General features: G+C 41.8%; 2 protein-coding genes across 4 annotated transcripts in view; both read left to right on the forward strand.

Moving 5' to 3' along the window:
- The window catches only part of atp1a2a (ATPase Na+/K+ transporting subunit alpha 2a), a 431,823-nt gene that overhangs the window by 173,793 nt on the left and 238,485 nt on the right, over positions 1 to 19,545 (forward strand). For 2 of the 3 annotated variants that reach the window (XM_060906007.1, XM_060906009.1), the window contains exon 6: positions 13,700 to 13,834. The exons of the other annotated variant lie outside the window; for it this stretch is intronic. In XM_060906007.1, the coding sequence (XP_060761990.1) occupies positions 13,700 to 13,834 (135 nt within the window). The remainder of the gene's footprint in view (positions 1 to 13,699; positions 13,835 to 19,545) is intronic. 3 annotated transcript variants of the gene reach the window in all.
- sdhc (succinate dehydrogenase complex, subunit C, integral membrane protein) overlaps positions 1 to 19,545 on the forward strand; it is a 443,337-nt gene that overhangs the window by 312 nt on the left and 423,480 nt on the right. The gene's annotated exons all lie outside the window — the stretch shown is intronic.

Below are 19,545 nucleotides of genomic sequence, written 5' to 3' on the forward strand. Positions count from 1 at the left end.
TATTTTCATGTAAATTTTGCACTGAAAATCAATAATTGTATATTTGAAGTCAAAAATATTTTGTAGGATAAGTATCAAAAGAATTAATGCACAATTAAGTCTTTAAATTGCACATGTAATAAAATATTTTTTTTAAAGCTATACAAGTGTTATATCAGAAGCAGTTTCATAGCACATTTAAATACAGTGATATAAGTGCTTTCATAATTCAGAAATATAACAGTTACATAGGATTCTAATATGTATGAATAACTGCAAAAAATAGGAATAATAAAAAAAACAACAAGTTGACGGCTTGAAACTCATGCAAAGAATGCTAAATAATCAGGAAATGTGTTGTTTACTACATTATTTATGAGATGTGTGATTGAGCGTCAGTCCAGTCCAGTGCTGCTCGCATAATTGTATAGCACTCAGCGACTGCTGTGCGACTGCAAGAGAAGTGCTCAGGCATGCTGTTCGCACTTCTGTGATGGTCAGGAGCAGTTATATCGTGGTCGGCCGTGCAACCTGTGCGCATGGGGAAAATATGAAACCATGTCATTTGAAGATGAAAAGGAAGGAGAGATGCTAATTTTACGAGAAACACCATTAGTAGGGATGCACAAATCAATACAAGCTATCTAGCAAGCTAACCAATGTGCTATAAAGTGAGTGCAGCTTCTTCAAGATCTAGTTCCACTGGTGGAGCAAAAATAAACAGAACATTTGGCCATATTGTGTCTGAAATGTCACTTACTTAGTAGTGATATCTTGTTTATAGAACTGTTGTATAAAAGCAATATTACATTAGCAAACATATGGCTATACTGAATATTGGCACAGCTTGACCTGTGGCCTTGTGCCTGTGGCTGATCACAGACATACCAATATTCAATACAACTGTACTCTTGCAACATTGCTTAGAAATTCTAAAAAAAACTATGTGACTATAGTCACTATGTTCAAATTGGGTTTAATTATACAAAACCCATTTCCAGAAAAATTGGGATTTTTTTTCCAAAATGCAATAAAAATAAAAATCTGTGACTTGTTAATTCACATGAATCTTTATCTAACTGACAGAAGTACAAACAAGTTTCCATAGTTTTACTGACCAACTTAATTGTATGTTGTAAATAAAAATGAAGTAGTATTTGATGCCTGCAACATTCTCATTCTCATTATCTCTAGCCGCTTCATCCTGTTCTACAGGGTCGCAGGCAAGCTGGAGCCTATCCCAGCTGACTACGGCTAAGTTTACATTACGTCGAATCAGCGGATCATCAGATTAACGTTCTTAAAACGATTCGCATTTACACTAAAACCGTTAGCCGTGCACACAGCAACGCCAATACGCGGATACACTAATCACATGACTTTAGACGACGCGTAACATGATCCCAGTGCATTTCAGACGGCGCGTAACATGATCCCAGTGCATTTAGGGCATGCGCAAGGCTCACCACTTGCAAGTAGAAGGATGGCAAGCCGCGCAAGGCTCACCACTTGCAAGTAGAAGGATGGCAAGCCTAATACACGGATACGCTCGGCTCCGCAGGCATCCTGTGCTCCAAATCACTCCGCCTTGAACAGCGAGTGCCCTCTGGAGGGTGCGCACTCCGGCCCTGCGCAGCTCACACAGTGCGCGAGTGAAGTGAACAAGCCACGATTCGGGACTGAGCCGCTGTGTGTGTGATCCCAGCGCATATCACTTACTATTTGCAAGTGGAAGGATGGCAAGCCTAAAGACAATCATAACTACACAATGGGCAGTATTTGCATCAGTATTTTCAGTATTTTCATACTTTTATACTCTTTAATGAAAGGTGATACAAGGCGGAAGTCCGCGCCGTTTTTCAGCAGTCGCGTCACATGACCAACGCCAGCGAATCAGGAAGGTGGATGTCACAGTGACGTTGTCCAGTGAGACGCCAGCTAGAGCTCAGCACAGCGTATTCGCGAATTCTGAATGTTTACACAGCACCGGAGCTGACACGATCTGGATTGAATACGTGGACGCTGGCGGATTCCCATTTCCTGGCGTTTCCAGGGGGTTTAATGTAAACGGACAGTGCATCCGCGAAGAAAACGAGACAGATACGGTCTAATGTAAACGTAGCCTACGAAAGGCGGGGTACACCCTGGACAAGTCGCCAGGTCATCACAGGGCTGACACATAGACACAGACAACCATTCACACTCACATTCACACCTACGGTCAATTTAGAGTCACCAGTTAACCTAACCTGCATGTCTTTGGACTGTGGGGGAAACAGGAGCACCCGGAGGAAACCCACGCGGACACGGGGAGAACATGCAAACTCCGCACAGAAAGGCCCTCGCCGGCCACGGGGCTCGAACCCAGACCTTCTTGCTGTGAGGCTACAGTGCTAACGACTACACCACCGTGCCGCCCGCCCGCCTGCCTGCAACATACTCAAAAAAATTGGGACAGAGGCACTGTTACCAGTGTGTTACATCACCTTCCCTTTTAATAACATTTTTTTAATTGCATGGGAATTGAGGATACTAATTCTTGCAGTTTTGTAATCAGAATTTTTGTCCATTCTTTCTTGATACAAGACTTAAGCTGCTCAACAGCCTGTGGTCACTGTTGTCCGATTCTCCTCTTCATGATGCGCCATACATTCTCAATAGGAGACAGATCTGGACTGGCAGCAGGCCAGTCAAGCACACACACTGTCTACAAATCCACACTGTTGTAACCCATGCAGAATAAGGCCTGGCACTGTCCTGCTGAAATAAGCATGGACTTCTCAGGAAGAGACCTCGCCTTGATAGCAATGTATGTCTCTCTAAAATCCCAATATACACCTCCTCATCAGTAGTACCTTCACATACATGCAACTCACCCATGCTATGAACCCCCTTACCATCACAGATGCCGGCTTTTGCACCTTTCTCTGATAACAAACTGGATGGTCATGTTAACCTTTAGCACAGAGAACTTGACGTCTGGTTTTCCCAAAAGCAAGCTGAAATGTGGACTTATCTGACCACAACACATATTTCCACTGTCTTTTGGTCCATCTGAGATGAGTTTGGGCCCAGAGAAATTGTTGGTGTTTCTGCATAGAATTGATGAATGGCTTCTTCCTTGCATAATACAGTTTCAGATTGCATTTCTGGATGCAGCAGTGGACTGTGTTAAGTGACAATGCTTTTCTGAAGTACTCCTGAGCCCATTTGTCTATATTTGTCACATTAGCATGATGGTTTCTCAGGCAGTGCCATCTGAGGGCTCAAAGATCATGCACATTCAACAGTGGTTTCTGACCTTGCCCTTTATGCATGGAGAGGTCTCCGAATTTCCTGAATCTTTTCACAATATTATGCACTGTAGATTTTGAAAGACCTACATTTCTCAACACAAGATTGCAGAGAATTTTCTTTTTGAATTGACAAACAATTCTTTCACAGCTTTTGGCACAAAGGGGTGAGCAATGACCCATCCTTGCTTGCAAAGATTGAGCCATTAGTGCTGCTCCTTTTATAGCCAATCATGATACCCTCACCTGTTACCAATTCATCTCATCTCATCTCATCTCATCTCATCTCATCTCATTATCTCTAGCTGCTTCATCCTGTTCTACAGGGTCACAGGCAAGCTGGAGCCTATCCCAGCTGACTACGGGCAAAAGGCAGGGTACACCCTGGACAAGTTGCCAGGTCATCACAGGGCTGACACACAGACACAGACAACCATTCACACCTACGGTCAATTTAGAGTCACCAGTTAACCTAACCTGCATGTCTTTGGACCATGGGGGAAACTGGAGCACCCGGAGGAAACCCACGCAGACACGAGGAGAACATGCACACTCCGCACAGAAAGGCCCTCGCCAGCCACGGGGCTCGAATCCGGACCTTCTTGCTGTGAGGCGACAGCGCTAACCACTACACCACCGTGCCGCCCCTGTTACCAATTAACCTGCTTATTTTAGAATCTTCCAAAATGGTGCTATTTAAATATCCTATAAACTTTCCAGTCTTATTTTGCCTCCCTCCCAACTTTTTTTGAGTGTGTTGCGGGCATCAAATTCTAACTTTGTTTATATTTACAAAATACAATTAAGTTGGTCAGTAAAACTATTGACAATCCTTTCTTTGTACTTTTGTCAGTTAAATAAAGGTTCATGTGAATTAACAAATCACAGATTTTTGTTTTTACTGCATTTTGGAAAATATCCCAACTTTTCTGGAAATGGGGTTTGGACATGACAACTGACATAATACTGTTATTGTATTCTGTTAGCTAGGTAGCCAGCTGACAGAACGATATACATACCACCCTGTTTCCAAAAAACTTGGGACGCTGCATTAACTATCAATAAAATCAGAATGTGATGATTTGCAAATCATGTAAAATCTATATTTCATTGAAAATAGTACAAAGACAATATATCAAATGTTGAAACTGAGAAATTTTATTCTTTGTAAAATATATGCTCATTTTGAATTTGATGCCAGTAACAAGTTTCAGAGAAGTTGGGACAGGGGCCTATTTACCACTGTGTTGCATCACCTCTTCTTTTACCAATGTTCTGTATGGGAACTGAGGAGACCAATTGCTGTAGTTTTGAAAGTGGAAAATGTCCCATTCTTGCCCGATACAGGATTTCAGTTGCTCACCAGTTTAGTGTCTCCTTTGTCATATTTTTCATTTCATAATTTGCCAAATGTTTTCAATGGGTGGCAGGTCTGGATTACAGGCAGGCCAATTTAACACCCAGACACTCTTACTACAGGGACATGCAGTTGTAATACATGCAGAATGCGGTTTGGCATTGTCTTGCTGAATTAAGCAACGCCCTCCCTGAAAAGGACATCATCTGGATGGCAGCATATGTTGCTTCAAAACCTGTATATATTATTCCACATTAATGGTGCCTTCCCAGATGTGCAAGCTACCGATTCCATGTCCACTAATGCACCTGTATACCATCATACAGTAGATGCTGGCTTTTGAACTGTGCATTGATAACACACTGGATGACCCCTCTCCTATTTAGCCTGGAGGATATTGAGTCCATGATTTCCAAAAAGAATTTCTAATTTTGCTTCGTTAGACCACAGGACAGTTTTCCACTTCACCTCAGTCCATCGTAAACAGGCTCAAGAGAAGGCAGCAGTGTTTCTGGATATTGTTTATACTTTATATAGTTTATTTTTTGCATGATAGAATTTTAACTTGCACTTGTGGATGCAGTGGTGAACGGTGTTCACTGACAGTGGTTTTGGAAGTGTTCCTAAGCTCAGGCAGTGGTTTCCACTACAGAATTGTTTGTTTTTGATACAGTACCACCCGAGGGCCTGAATATCATGGGCATCAAAAAATTGTTTTTTGGCCTTGGCCCTTTTGTTCAGAGATTTGTCTGGATTCTCTGGAACTTTTAATTATGTTATATACCATATATTATGTGATCCCCAAATTCTTTGCAATTTAAAGTTGAAGAACATTATTTTAAAATTGTTTCACTATTTTTCCACACAGTCTTTCATAGAGTGGTGAACACTTCCTCATCTTTACTTCTGAGAGAGTCAACCTCTCTGGGATGCTCTTTTCATACCCAATTATGTTATTGACCTGTTGCCAGTTAACCTAATTAGTTCCACCACATGGGTGGGTTTTTTTTAAGCTTACCTTTTCTAGTCTTTTATTGCCTATGTCCCAATGTTTTTGAAACTTGTTGCTGGCATTAAATTCAAAATGAGCATATATTTTTCAAAAAACAGTACAATTTCTCAGTTTCAACAGGGTTGTAATTTGATGGAAATTGACTGCAATTTGTCAGCGAAACTGCTTTAACTACTGCTTTTTATGGCAAGTGTGTTCACACCCTCTTTCCTCCTTCCATTCTGCTTTAAGTGACCATGAGTCATGAGAAGTCTCCAATGAGGGGGTGTTATAAACAGTACTGGAACACAAAACAAGTCCCAGTAACCCTACCTCTCTTTTCTCTGTTCTCACATGCCCAATTTAACCAAGCACTTATTTAGCAACTGCTTTATGACCTTAAAGCTCATAGGCAACGGTTTTCATTTTATGCACATTTGAAACTTTATATGTTAAAAAACCCTCTGTAATTTTCTTCTGGTCCCAAGAAGTATTGTTAATAAGTATTTTTTTTTTTGTGGTCCAAATCCTGTGCTCTGATTGGCTGGCAAGCGGGTCCGTATCCTACGGTACCGACCCCAGTTACGGACTTCTGGCGACTCGCTCGTTCACAACAACAAACATAGTAGCAATTTTTGTCAACATTTATTTTCGCATTTCTCAGGAGAATAGCATTAATTTTACAGCATGGATAGCGATAACGACAGTCTTCACAGCGAAAGCAAGTTTTACTACCCTGAGGAAGACAAAATAAAAAGAAACATTTCAGGAGAAAGCTTAAAACCTCTAACTTGCTAACACCAAGCAAAAACATGGCTGAATCCTGAATGACTCAATTTTGTATAAATAGGGGACTATATAGGCGGCAAAATGTAGTTTTTTTCCTGCCATGGAAGTGCACTTGTATACTGAGGAGGAATCCATTTTCATTACAGCTGTGAATGAGGATTCAAAATAGCATTAATTTTACAGCATGGATAGTGATAACGACAGTGTTCACAGCGAAAGCGAGTTTTACTACCCTGAGGAAGACAAAATAAAAGAAAACCTTTTGGGAGAAAGCTAAAAAACCTCTAACTTGCTAACACCAAGCAAAAACATGGCTGAATCCTGAATGACTCCTATTTGTATAAATAGGGGACTACATAGGTGGCAAAATGTAGGGGTTTTTTTTTCTGCCATGGAAGTGCACTTGTAGGAGGAAGCAATTTGCATTACAGCCGTGAATGAGGATTCAAAATGGCGGCTTGCCTTGGCTTGGTTTTCCCTTTTGGGCGCTCTCGTTTTCTGTTAGAATTTGGTAAAGAAAAAAAAAATTACCAGCTGGTTGGTCCCAGTGGCGGAACAACTGCACACAAGGCCCTGGGGCAAAACACCAATCAGGTCCCCCCTCCCCCCCACATGGCGAAATTGTAAACAAACAAATTAGAAGGCTTGTGGCATATAGGCCTACTCAGGCTATATCTAACAAAAAGCAGTTTTTAAGAATGTAGCCTTTGGACCTAGCCATGGTGAAATTGCAAACAAACAGAAGGCCTGCAGCATATATTCATGCTATATTAGAACAGAACTTGCTCAAAGTTTTTTTTTTATTATTATTATTTTTTATAGGCCTACATAGCCTGTATTTTCCATTCATTTTTTATTATGTTCCAAATAGACACTAAACAACAACAACAACAAAAAATCCAGCAATCATGAATGATACACCCTCATTGTATAAGCACGTCTTCAACTACAAAGCCGACACGGAAACCTGCATTCGTCGTTAAAAAGGCATTCGACGCTCCTTGCGCTCCGCAAAGTCGTCGACTATTTGAGGGATGTTAAGCACTCTTGCTCGCTCATTCTCAATTGATAAAATGGCCAATCCACAGAGTCTCTCTTGACCCACTGTGCTCCTGAGATAATTTTTTATCAATTTTAATTTGGAGAAAGAGCACTCTGCTGTCGCAACTGAGACGGGGAGAGTGAGAAAAAGCAAGAAGGCCGTGCACACCTCACTAAATGTAGAAGTTACTGCTGGATGATCTAGTACCAACAACCTGGCAAGGCTAAGCACAGATGTGTGTCTCACTATCTGCTCCTTGAAACAAACCCTAAATGACACTAGTTGACCAGGAAAGCTGGAGTCAATATCCCGACTATAGTGATCACACAGTCGATGGGCCACTTCGTATAGCTCCTCGTCTTTGGCATGCTGGAGCGTATTTGGATGAATAGCCTCAAACAAATGAGCAGGCTGATTTAAACTGACAAACCTTTGTGACAGCTGCTGAATGATTACATCAAGGCATGCATAGAACACATTCACCCGAAAATAATGTTCTGCATCAGAAAGCCAACTGTCTTCGCTAAGGTGATCAAAGTGGTGCTTCACTTTTTTCAACCTGGTGGCTACAAATTGCGTTTGACTGCCCCATTTCACAGCCAATGCCAGAGTGGAAGCCTTTGCCTTATCAAACTGCTCCCTGTACTCCTGAAGAGTTCGTACAGCATTCTGCAATAATGCAGACGCTTTGAGGAGATCAGTGGTCTTCTCCTGCAGTAACTTTGAGATGGCATTAGTGCACTTCAAAATCTTTGTCTGAAGGCTGATTAAAAATATGAACTGAAATTTAGTAATGGCCTTTTTAAGTGCATCTGCTTCATCTCGTTCATTCATTTTCTCGCTTGTAAGTGAGAGCTTGTTGAGAGCTTTAATGACGTCTCCATATCTGTACTTTAATGCAACAAGCTCATCGTAGCGGGAGGACCAGCGGGTTGGGCAGAGGTGTTTCAAGGTTACGTCCCTGCTCTCTGGGCTCAATAAGTCACCAAGTAATGCCCATCTCTTAACACTGTTGGAAAAAAAAGTTGTACAGTTGTTCAACAACATCATAAAACTGTCTAATCTCTGGGATAGTTTTGACAGAATCATTCAGTACCAAATTCAGACAATGAATTGCAGTGCACGTACAAAGCAAGGGGCTCCCGCTCCACTATTCTCACTTGAACACCAGAATAAATTCCGCTCATGTTCGCTGCACTGTCATCACAGCATCTGGAGAGCTCTAAGCCATTCCCTTTAATGCAGCTAATAATTCGACCCTCCAGTTCAGAAGCGGATGCGTTCACATTTATTTCGAATCCAAGAAAAGCCTCAACTATCCTGATATCTGTAGCAACACCCATTTCATCTCGATCACTTAAAATATACCTGAAGACCTGGCTCAGATGATCGCGCTTTGCTACGTCTTGAGTGGTGTCCATAATGATGGAATAAAACGGAGATGCATTTATTTCATGGACTATGTTGCTCTTGACTCTCTGTGATAATATATAAATGATCTCATCCTGAATAGCATGGCTCAGATATTTAACTGATCCCTCGGGCCGGCTGATCAGTTCTTTCAGGACAGGGTCGTAGTGGGCCAACAGTTCAATGATGGACGAAAAGTTTCCTGCGTTCCCCTGCCCAATGGACTCTCGGTGTCCCCTAAATGCCATGTTACATGACACTAAGGTCAGTGTGACATTCACAATGCGCTCTAACACTTGCCTCCAAAAGTTAGCTGCATTACGAACATCCCTCTCCATATCAGCATCTATTGTACCATGGAGTTTCCACTGCTCATAGACTACACACGCACCGAGATGGATCTGGGTAGATTAATGCACTGCAATTTTGGAGGAGATATGCTTCCAATCTCTAACTCCGTTTACCCAGGCATTATTGTAGGAGGGGGCTTGATGATTGGCAAAAAGCCAGCAAGGCTCGCAATATGCACAGTCAAGCTTGGGCGAGTAGCATAACTAGCTTCATGGAAGTTTAATACCAGCTTTAGTGACAGATGTGTAGTAATAGGTTGAAAAACTGTGATTGCCAGTGACGGGAAAGGGACCATTTGGCTTACATGGGCCAGTGTGAAGGATATACCTCTTCACATTAGCATCTGCAATGTTTTCAGGGAAATTACCATGGTCTGTTGGAAAATTAGCTGGGTTTGATGATTCCATGCTGGGAATCATGCTGCTCACTTAAGCTAGCTCAGCTAACTCTCCACGTTCCCTACCCTCCTGATTCTGGTTGCTCATCTCAGCTAATCCCTCTCCATGTTCCCCACCCTCCTCTATATGACTTTGGCCAGAGCTACTGCTAAGCACCACCACGCTACTGCTGCTAGTGCTAACACAGGGCAATGCATGTTCACTACAAGCAAATTCAGGGACAGGAGAAGGCAAAGTAAAAAATGAATCCAACTTTGGAAGTTTAGAGTTTGCATCCTCTTTATTTTTCTTTTCCTTCCTCTTTTGTGCCCCACTTTTACTTTTAAACATGCTGAATTCGTTTCTAGTAGACAACCAACAACCGCAACCAGGCATGCACCTTCCTAGTCTTGTTGTATGTCGTCAGACGGATGAAGACGTTAGGTAGCCTTTAGATCCTACCCATTATGCATTGCAGTTTTTTTTTTTGCAAATTCCTCAAACAAAAAACAATTAAATACAAAAGGAATAGCTTAGTTTAGCTTGGAAACATTACAATTTATTATATTTTAAGTTTGTTTAGGGATTTCACAGGGTTTTCTTTATTTTATTTTTTTTAACCATGATAAGAATGTGTAGCAAAAATGAGAGCTATATAGGTCAACTAGTCTGTAATCATGTGAAAACTTGTCGGTTTCAAGGAATTTCCAATGAAATCGCGTAAGGCACATTTATTGGGAGGGCCTGAATGTCAAAGGGTGGGGTTCTGTATGGCTAGGGGGAGGGCCCAAGGCCCAGGGGCAATGGCCCCGCCCGCCCCCCTTTAGCTCTGCCCCGGTCGGTCTGTATGGTGAAATACCGTGACCTAGGCCTTGAATACTCAGTACTTTAAAGACCTCAGTCACGGTATTTCACGATACGGACCGACCTTAAGCTGGTAAATAACATATATATAATTAAATTGACCATAGGTGTGAATGGTTGTCTGTGTCTGAGCCCTGTGATGACCTGGCGACTTGTCCAGGGTGTACCCCGCCTTTCGCCCGTAGTCAGCTGGGATAGGCTCCAGCTTGCCTGTGACCCTGTAGAACAGGATAAAGCGGCTATAGATAATGAGATGAGATGAGAATTCTGAGGGATCCTGTATAATCAGTCAGTGCGTTTACATGCACATAGAGAGAATCGAATTTCTGCCGTTGCTCGACTGAAATCGAAGTTCAAAATGCCATGTATACACCTTAATTCGGCTGAAATTGAACCGAACTTGATTTCTCGGAATCGAGCTACACGACCTAGATTATGCGATTTCTGCCGAGCTACTTAGTGCATGTATACCCTATTGAGCTACGTATTCGAGCTACTTACTTCAGCACTGCCCCTTCCGGAAGTGACGAGTGATGAGACCACAAGGGAAACACAACAGCCTCAGTCGGCATGACAACGAATCATGACAACGGCATGAGTCTTTTCTTTTTGTGGCATTGTTTGCACTGTTAAAATTTAGCTCACTTACTGTATCACCAAATACATCTGTACAGCTGTTGCATAGCTGTGAATTGTGTACATAAGCAAGTCACTGTATTTGTGTATATATATATATATATATATATATATATATATATATATATATATATATATGTCCAACATCTGAAGAATGTCAATAAAAGCAAAACAATTGAACTTTTTGTGTGTTTATTAAGACATAAGTTAAATTGTAAGCAAAAAATATATATATTTTTTGTAAGCAAAAAATGGACTTTAGAAAAATATTATTGTGCAAAATAAGTTGTCTTACAAAACAGTGGTCTGCGCCGGACAGTTTGTAGCCATACAGTCTGTTAGAGCAAGCCTAACAGCTTGAACACGGAACTGCCAGTGTTGCCAGATTGGGGGTTTTAAGTGCATTTTAGCGGATTTGAACATGTTTTGGGCTGGAATACGTCAGCAGTATCTGGCAACACTATAGCTCTTCTTCATGACGACAACCGGAAGTGTACCAACACGATGGGGCGTGTAGCGCCACGTGTGGCTCGGGTGCACAATGCACCTTGCACAATAGCCCGATTTCACTTGTGCATGTAGGATTGGATTTCTCTGGCACCCCTGCTGGGACCCTTTGCTCGATTACCGACAGCAGCTCGATTTGGACGTGCATGTAAACGTACTGAGTGTGGAAATTAGACAAAAGGGATAGTTTGTCATGGCTACCTGCCAGCATGCTAACATGATAAATGTCTGTTCAAACACAAGTGTTCCTAATGAAGTGGCCCCTAAGCTGAAGTTAATTTGTCACCGCTAAAATGATACCTGTGGGCATGCTAATGGTTCATATGCCATTTGCATGCTAAATGTGCGTGTTTATACAGACACACGTGTTCCTAATAATGTGGCCTTGAAGTTGATTAGTCACAGCTAACATACTAACTGCTAGCCTGCTAACATGACAATGGCTGACATGCTCAATATACATGTCTGTGCATGTTTTTTACACAAGTGTTCCTAATAAAGTGGCCACTACGTTGAAGTTGATTTGTAATGGCTACCTGCTAGTATGCTAACATGATTGTTTGTGTGTATGTTTAGAGTAGGTTATAAATATTAGCAATAAATTATATTAGCAATATAAATGAATCCACGTTCTATTATAGGGATTGTGTGTGTGTGTGCCCCTGTGCGCATCAGTGGGTAATCCCATTAAACGTCCTGGTATAACTGAATTGTTGAAAATTAGCCCTGTATGTTTCTCTCCATACAGGGCTAACTTTGCAATCATCTGCTGTGTTCTGAATCCTACATGCACCAGTAGGTGACGCACTTGCATAATATTATGAAGGCTATGTTAGGCTACGATGCATATCTAACATCTGCATTGCTGAGATTATTTAGTTTTATTTCTTTTATTTATTTATCTTTTTATTTATCCTGTTTGTTTTATTAATTTTATAGGCCTAGTTATTCTGCTTAATTTAGTTTTGTCTACATCCATGTATTTTCTTCACCTGTTATCTTGATACTGTACTTTTTTTTTTGTATTTTTCCCACTTTGGCATCTTGACTAGCCGTCGTTCACTAACTGCACTCTGTGTCGTGTGATGCCCACGATCTCTGATTGGGTCACAGAAGTGTTTAATATGGATTGAATTGGATGTAGACTAGTGGACAATGTGCTGCATCAAAGACCTTCTAAGGCTATAAGTGTCTCTGGCTGCATTCTCACACAGAACGTTGGTGCGAAATATTTATAAACATCTGATAAAAACCTGTCAGCCCTGTGATGACCTGGCGACTTGTCCAGGGTGTACCCCGCCTTTCGCCCGTAGTCAGCTGGGATAGGCTCCACCTTGCCTGCGACCCTGTAGAACAGGATAAAGCGGCTAGAGATAATAAGAATGATGAGGGATGATAAAAACCCGCCGAACTAACGTCAAACACGCCCAATTTTTGCCAACCAGCCCAAGCCATTTTTGCCCACAAAGTAGAATTCAAAACCGCCCAATCTGGCAACCGCCCAATCCGGTCTGTTTGGCTTAAATGACGTCACGACGACGGCCCCCTGGTGGTGAAAGTGCGCATAAGTGAGATGTAAACAAACCTTTGGAAATTGGGCAAAACAGTATATTTTAAGCATTTTATTCAATTTTAGGGTGCAAATTAGACACCAGGAAGATTGAACTCGCTTTTTGGGTCATTCTTCTAGACAATAAAGTTGATATTCTACATTTCACCTCTGACCGTTGCCTATGACTGTTAATCAGGTGAGCAGAGCAGAAGCTTACCAGGACTGGGATTGGGTAACACACGTGCCATAACTTGATATTTTTAGAGGTGATGTGCTGTCCTTTTTATTTTGTGTGTTCATAAAACAGGACTGGTAAGTTAGCCATGGTTTAGTGGTTTGTGCAGTAAGCAATATCTATTAGTATAATTACCATGATTGAAATTATTACATGATTGAAAGGTGTGGTAACTGCTCGATTTATGAGGTAAACAAAAAAGAAAGAAAAGTGAGAATAAACACCTTGGTGATGCGTTATATTTATAACCCTATTATTTTGTTACTAACATTTGATTTATCGTCTTCTTCTCTCATCCCCCCACCCCCCTGTATAGCAAGCTTTAGTGATCCGTGAGGGTGAGAAGAAGCAGGTCAATGCCGAGGAGGTGGTTCTGGGAGATCTAGTGGAAATAAAAGGAGGCGATCGCATTCCAGCTGACCTACGGTTCATCTCCTCTAGTGGCTGCAAGGTATCAGAGAATGAGAGAAGCTGAGCAAAGAGTCAGAGAAAGAAAAAATAGTATTTACTGCCATCAAAATGAAAGCGATGGAAATTAAAGCTTCCTCTCAGAGAATCCAAGATATAACGCATTAGAAAAAAATAACAGACTTACAGCTGTTTGTGTGCATCACTCTTCTTCTAATGGAGCTCAAGAGGTAAGGCACCCAAGTAATTTTATTTACAGGGTTCCCGCGGGTCCTTAAAAAGTCTCAAATTGAAAAAGTTAAATTTAAGGCCTCAAAAAGTCTTTAAAACACCCATATTTTTGTCTTTGGTCTTAAATTTTAATTAGTCAAGTCTTAAATTTACATTCTTTCATTCCCGCAAAGTGTTGTCTGCATAAAATATTAAACGCCGTAGAACTAATCATAAGTTGGTTGTATTTTTCTACGTGGTGATAAAACTGCAAATCCCATTGCTCACTGCAGGTAGGCAATGGCCCAGTTTGTCCACTAGGCTACCTGCCCGCTGAATTCGTGCAGTAGCAAGTCAAGCTTGTTAGGCACGTAGGCTAGGCTACGTTAGTTTCAAAGAACATGGGGAAGTGTGTGTTCAACGAAACTTGGCTCGATAACGGTGAGTTTTACAGCTGGTTACAAGCTGTCCCCGGCAGTAAATATGAAGCTCGCTGCAAAGTATGCAAGAAGATATTACAGTTAGGGACACTGGATGTGAAGGCGCTTGAGTCTCATGCCAAAGTGGACAAACACCAACTTGCCATGAAAAGCCTTCAGCAGAGTCAAAGCATCACACAGTTTTGTTCCCCGTCCCAGCCGTCTACATCATCGTTGATGCCTGGCCCTTCCGGACTCCAGGGCAATAATGTTACAGCTTCGTCAAGTAGGCCTAGGCCTAATGATCTTCGGTCTACTTTTGGGTCCACCAAGACCTCAAAATCGAGGTACTTTGGATTCTCCACACAGTGACAAGACATATGTCATATAACAGTAACGAAAATATCAGTGACCTTTTCCAGGCAATGTTCCCCAACTCGAACATTGCGAAAACGTTTACGTGTGGACCGAACAAAATCGCTTACATAGCAAGATTTGGCATAGCGGACTTCATTAAGAGAGAACTAATAAACGCCATTAGCGGACAGTATGTCTTGATGTTCGACGAAAGCTTCAACTCATCCACCAAATCCAAGCAGCTGGACCTCCATGTTCATTTCTGGAGCAATGGAGAGGTGCGGTCGAGATACATGGGATCTCAGGACATGGGACAGCGCAGGACCTTCTGAAGCACATTGAAGTAAGTCATGGCCTACTTTTACTGAGCAATTTGTAGATAGGCTAATGCAATAACAATAACATTAAACCTGCATTTGAACATCATGTCAAAGGCTACCCATCTAGAGGAATATGCCATTACAAAATTGAATGAGCTATAGTCTATTGTAATGCGCATGTCCTGTGATCAGCTATTTTCTAGCCTACGGAAATGAAAGCCTAACGTTAATGATTTTTCAGTTGGCGTATTGTCCACACATGGAGTGAAAATGAGTAGCCTATTGCATTCCAGATTCAAATTCAACATGTTGACATGTTTTTCTGCCAACAAGGCGGTGGAGACCAAAAACATGCAAGAGGACACAATTGTTGCACCAAGGACTTTGTTGCAATGCATGGGGGTGTCACTCAGGTCCCCCTCACCAAGGAACTAATGGCATCTGTGAGTGCAGCCCGGTCAAAATATCGACTCTTTCTCGATCAGGAACGCATCAGAAAAGAAAAGGAATCCCAGAGCCAGAAAAGAAAACTGGCTGAGCAGTCTCTGGAGGACCTGAAGAAAAGGAAGACAAGCTTAGAAGATGTGTCTGCCTGTCTTGCCAGGGAAGCAGATGCACTTGCAGAAGAAGCTGAGAGCAAGGCTGGCTCCAAGATGGCTCAGCTTCTTTCCAAGTCCAATGCCCTGAGAAGGGCATACAAAGACAAACTTGCTGAACTGAAAGCCCTTGTAACTGAGATCGGTGCTAAAGGGGATGAACTCAGACATTTGTAGGGTTAGCCTACTAGTGTTGTGTTGCAAATATGGATGTCAGGAAGTTCTGTTATCGCCAATCCATAAGTACTTTGATTATCTGTTTTATGAGTTTATTTGATATTTTTCTATAACTGAATCAATAAATGGACTGTTTTGAGAATATCTGGGATAATTCGAATGTTTCTAGTAATGCGTCGTGTTGGTCTTAAATTTTTACGCGTAATGGTCTCAAAAGGTCTTAAAAAGGTCTTAAATTTAACTTACTGAAACCTGCAAGAACCCTGATTTAATAACCTACAAATACTGTGTATTTGCATCCAAAACTAGTCAATGCTACCTTCATAGCAGAGCTTTGCGTGTGCAGAGTGGAGCCCCATACTTAATAGAAATTTATCTACCTTATTTTTGATGGCTTGACCGTATGGTGTCTGTACGTCCGACGAACGATGTACCACCACTGGGAACCCGAAAATAAGTGCAAGGCAACATCTCAAACACTTGAACACCAGACAACAATTTTAAAAAAAAAATTTACATAAGATAGGGCGGCACGGTGGTGTAGTGGTTAGCGCTGTCGCCTCACAGCAAGAAGGTCCTGGGTTCGAGCCCCGGGGCCGGCGAGGGCCTTTCTGTGTGGAGTTTACATGTTCTCCCCGTGTCCGCGTGGGTTTCCTCCGGGTGCTCCGGTTTCCCCCACAGTCCAAAGACATGCAGGTTAGGTTAACTGGTGACTCTAAATTGACCGTAGGTGTGAGTGTGAATGGTTGTCTGTGTCTATGTGTCAGCCCTGTGATGACCTGGCGACTTGTCCAGGGTGTACCCCGCCTTTCGCCCGTAGTCAGCTGGGATAGGCTCCAGCTTGCCTGCGACCCTGTAGAAGGATAAAGCGGCTAGAGATAATGAGATGAGACATAAGATAGGTGGGTTTTTATCCAGCACTTATTTTTAGTTTGCTTTTTAAAAAAATTAACATGGAATTATTTACCAACATGTTTTATGGAAAATATCTGACAGTTTTATATAAAAGGGTGGTAGATGGATGTACTGTAAATGCAGGAAGAGTTTTATTGAACGCACGCTTGCAAACAGATCCAAAATGCAGAAAAAGGCAGTCCAAAAATAGGCAGCAAGGTACAGACAGGATATTAGAGGTAATACAGTACTCACAGTACAAAAACACAGGCAAAACCAGAAAAGGGATACAAAATAGAAGGCTTTCACAAAGTCTGTCTGTTACTGAGAGTCCTTATACAGTATGATTGTGCTCTAATCAGTAACAGGTACATGGTAATTAGTCCTAATGGCACAATTGAGCTCCAACGTGGGCATGACAGATGTAACCAGACAACTGTATGACATACTGTATCAAGTTTGATATTCAACTGTAGTTATAATGATGTAAAGTGAAGACACTGGTTCACTAGTGTCCACCAGGCACCCAGCAGAGTCACACCATAATAAATGTAGTGCTGCTGTTTCTGGCACATGGCATGCAGTGTCAAAGAAAGGAATAAATATGTATTCATAACTGATGCATATCTCATTATTGGGATCACTGTTAGAAGACTTTACAGCAATTTATTGACATGAAATACACTACATAATTCAATGGTTCATATGCTATACTGTTGTTATTCTATTCAGGTTGATTTTGTGCCCTTGTAAACATTTTTCTCATACACTCATTTGGAGCGCCACTTTTAGGCAGTACATGCTTATAACACATACCGTGTCTTGCAAAAGTATTCACCCCCTTGGTGTTTGCCCTGTTTCATCGCATTACAAGCTGGAATAAATTGATTTGGGGGGGTTAGCACCATTTGATTTACACAACATGCCTACAACTTTTAAAGGTGCAATTTTTTTTAATTGTGACAAAATTATTAAGATAAAAAACAGAAATCTGGAGTGTGCATAGGTATTCACCCACTTTCATATCTCATCTCATCTCATCTCATATCTCTAGCTGCTTTATCCTGTTCTACAGGGTCACAGGCAAGCTGGAGCCTATCCCAGCTGACTACGGGCGAAAGGCGGGGTACACCCTGGACAAGTCGCCAGGTCATCACAGGGCTCCCACTTTCATATGAAACCCCTAAATAAGGGCTAGTCCAACCAATTAACTTCATAAGTCACATAATTAGTTGATTACCTGTGTGCAATCAGTGTCACATGATCTGTCACATGATGTCTGTATAAATGAACCTGTTCTGGAAGGACCCTGACTCTGCAACACGACTAAGCAAGCAACATGAAAACCAAGGAGCACTCCAAACCAGTCAGAGACAAAGTTGTGAAGAAGTATAGATCAGGGTTGGGTTAAAAAAATATCCCAAACTTTGAATATCCCAGGGAGCACCATTAAATCCATGATAGCAAAATGGACAGAATATGTCACCACTACAAACCTGACATGAGAAGGCCGCCCACCAAAACTCACAGACTGGACAAGGAGGGCATTAATCAGAGATGCAATAAAGACACCAAAGATAACGCTGAAAGAGCTGCAAAGATTCACAGCGGAAATGGGAGTATCTGTCCATAGAACTACTTTAAGCCATACACTCCACAGAGCGGGGCTTTATGGAACAGTAGACCAGAGAAAAGTCATTACTTAAGAAAACATGTCTGGAGTTTGCCCAACAGCATGTGACAGACTCCCCACACACATGGAAGAAGATTATCTGGTCAAATGAGACCAAAATTGATTTTTTTGGCCATCTTGGGAAATGCCATGTGTGGCGCAAACCCAACACCCTGAGAACACCATTCCTACAGAGATGTTGGCAGCATCATGCTGTGGGGATATTTTTCTTCTGCAGGGACAGGAAAGCTGATCAGGACTGAAGGAAAGATGGATGGCACTAAATACGGGGTAACTCTGGAGTTTCTTGGGGTGTCTTGCATGCACTGCTCTTTTGAGATCTATCCACAGATTTTCAATGATGTTTAGGTCAGGGGACTGTGAGGGCCATGGCAAAACCTTCAGCTTGTGCCTCTTGAGGTATTCCATTGTAGATTTTGAGGTGTGTTTTGGATCATCGTCTTACTGTAGGACCCATCCTCTTTTTTTACTTCAACTTTTTTACAGATGGTGTGATGTTTGCTTCCAGAATTTGCTGGTGTTTATTCAAATCCATGCTTCCCTCGACCAATTAAATGTACCTTGTGCCACTGGCTGCAACACAACCCCAAAGCATGATCGATCCACACCCATGCTTCAGAGTTGGAGAGGTGTTCTTTTCCTGGAATTTGGCACCCTTTTTTCTCCAAACATACCTTTGCACACTGTGGCCAAAAAGTTCTATTTTGATTTCATCAGTCCACAGGACTTGTTTCCAAAATGCATCAGGCTTATTTAGATGTTCATTTGCAAGCTTCAGACGCTGAGTTTTGTGGCTTGGATGCAGGAAAGGTTTTCTTCTGATGACTCTCCCATGAAGGTCACATTTGTTCAGGTGTCACTGCATAGTAGAACAGTGCACCACCACTCCAGGGTCTGCTAAATCTTTCTGAAGGTCTTTTGCAGTCAAACAGGAGTTTTTATTTGCCTTTCTAGCAGTCCAACAAGCATTTCTTTCAGAAAGTTTTCTTCATCTTCCAAACCTCACCTTGATCTCCACTGTTTCTGTTAACTGCCGTTTCTTAATAACATTACAATCTGAGGAAACTGCTACCTGAAAACACTTTGCT

Source organism: Neoarius graeffei, chromosome 23 (assembly GCF_027579695.1).
Source record: "Neoarius graeffei isolate fNeoGra1 chromosome 23, fNeoGra1.pri, whole genome shotgun sequence".
NCBI classification, from domain to species: Eukaryota; Metazoa; Chordata; class Actinopteri; order Siluriformes; family Ariidae; genus Neoarius; species Neoarius graeffei.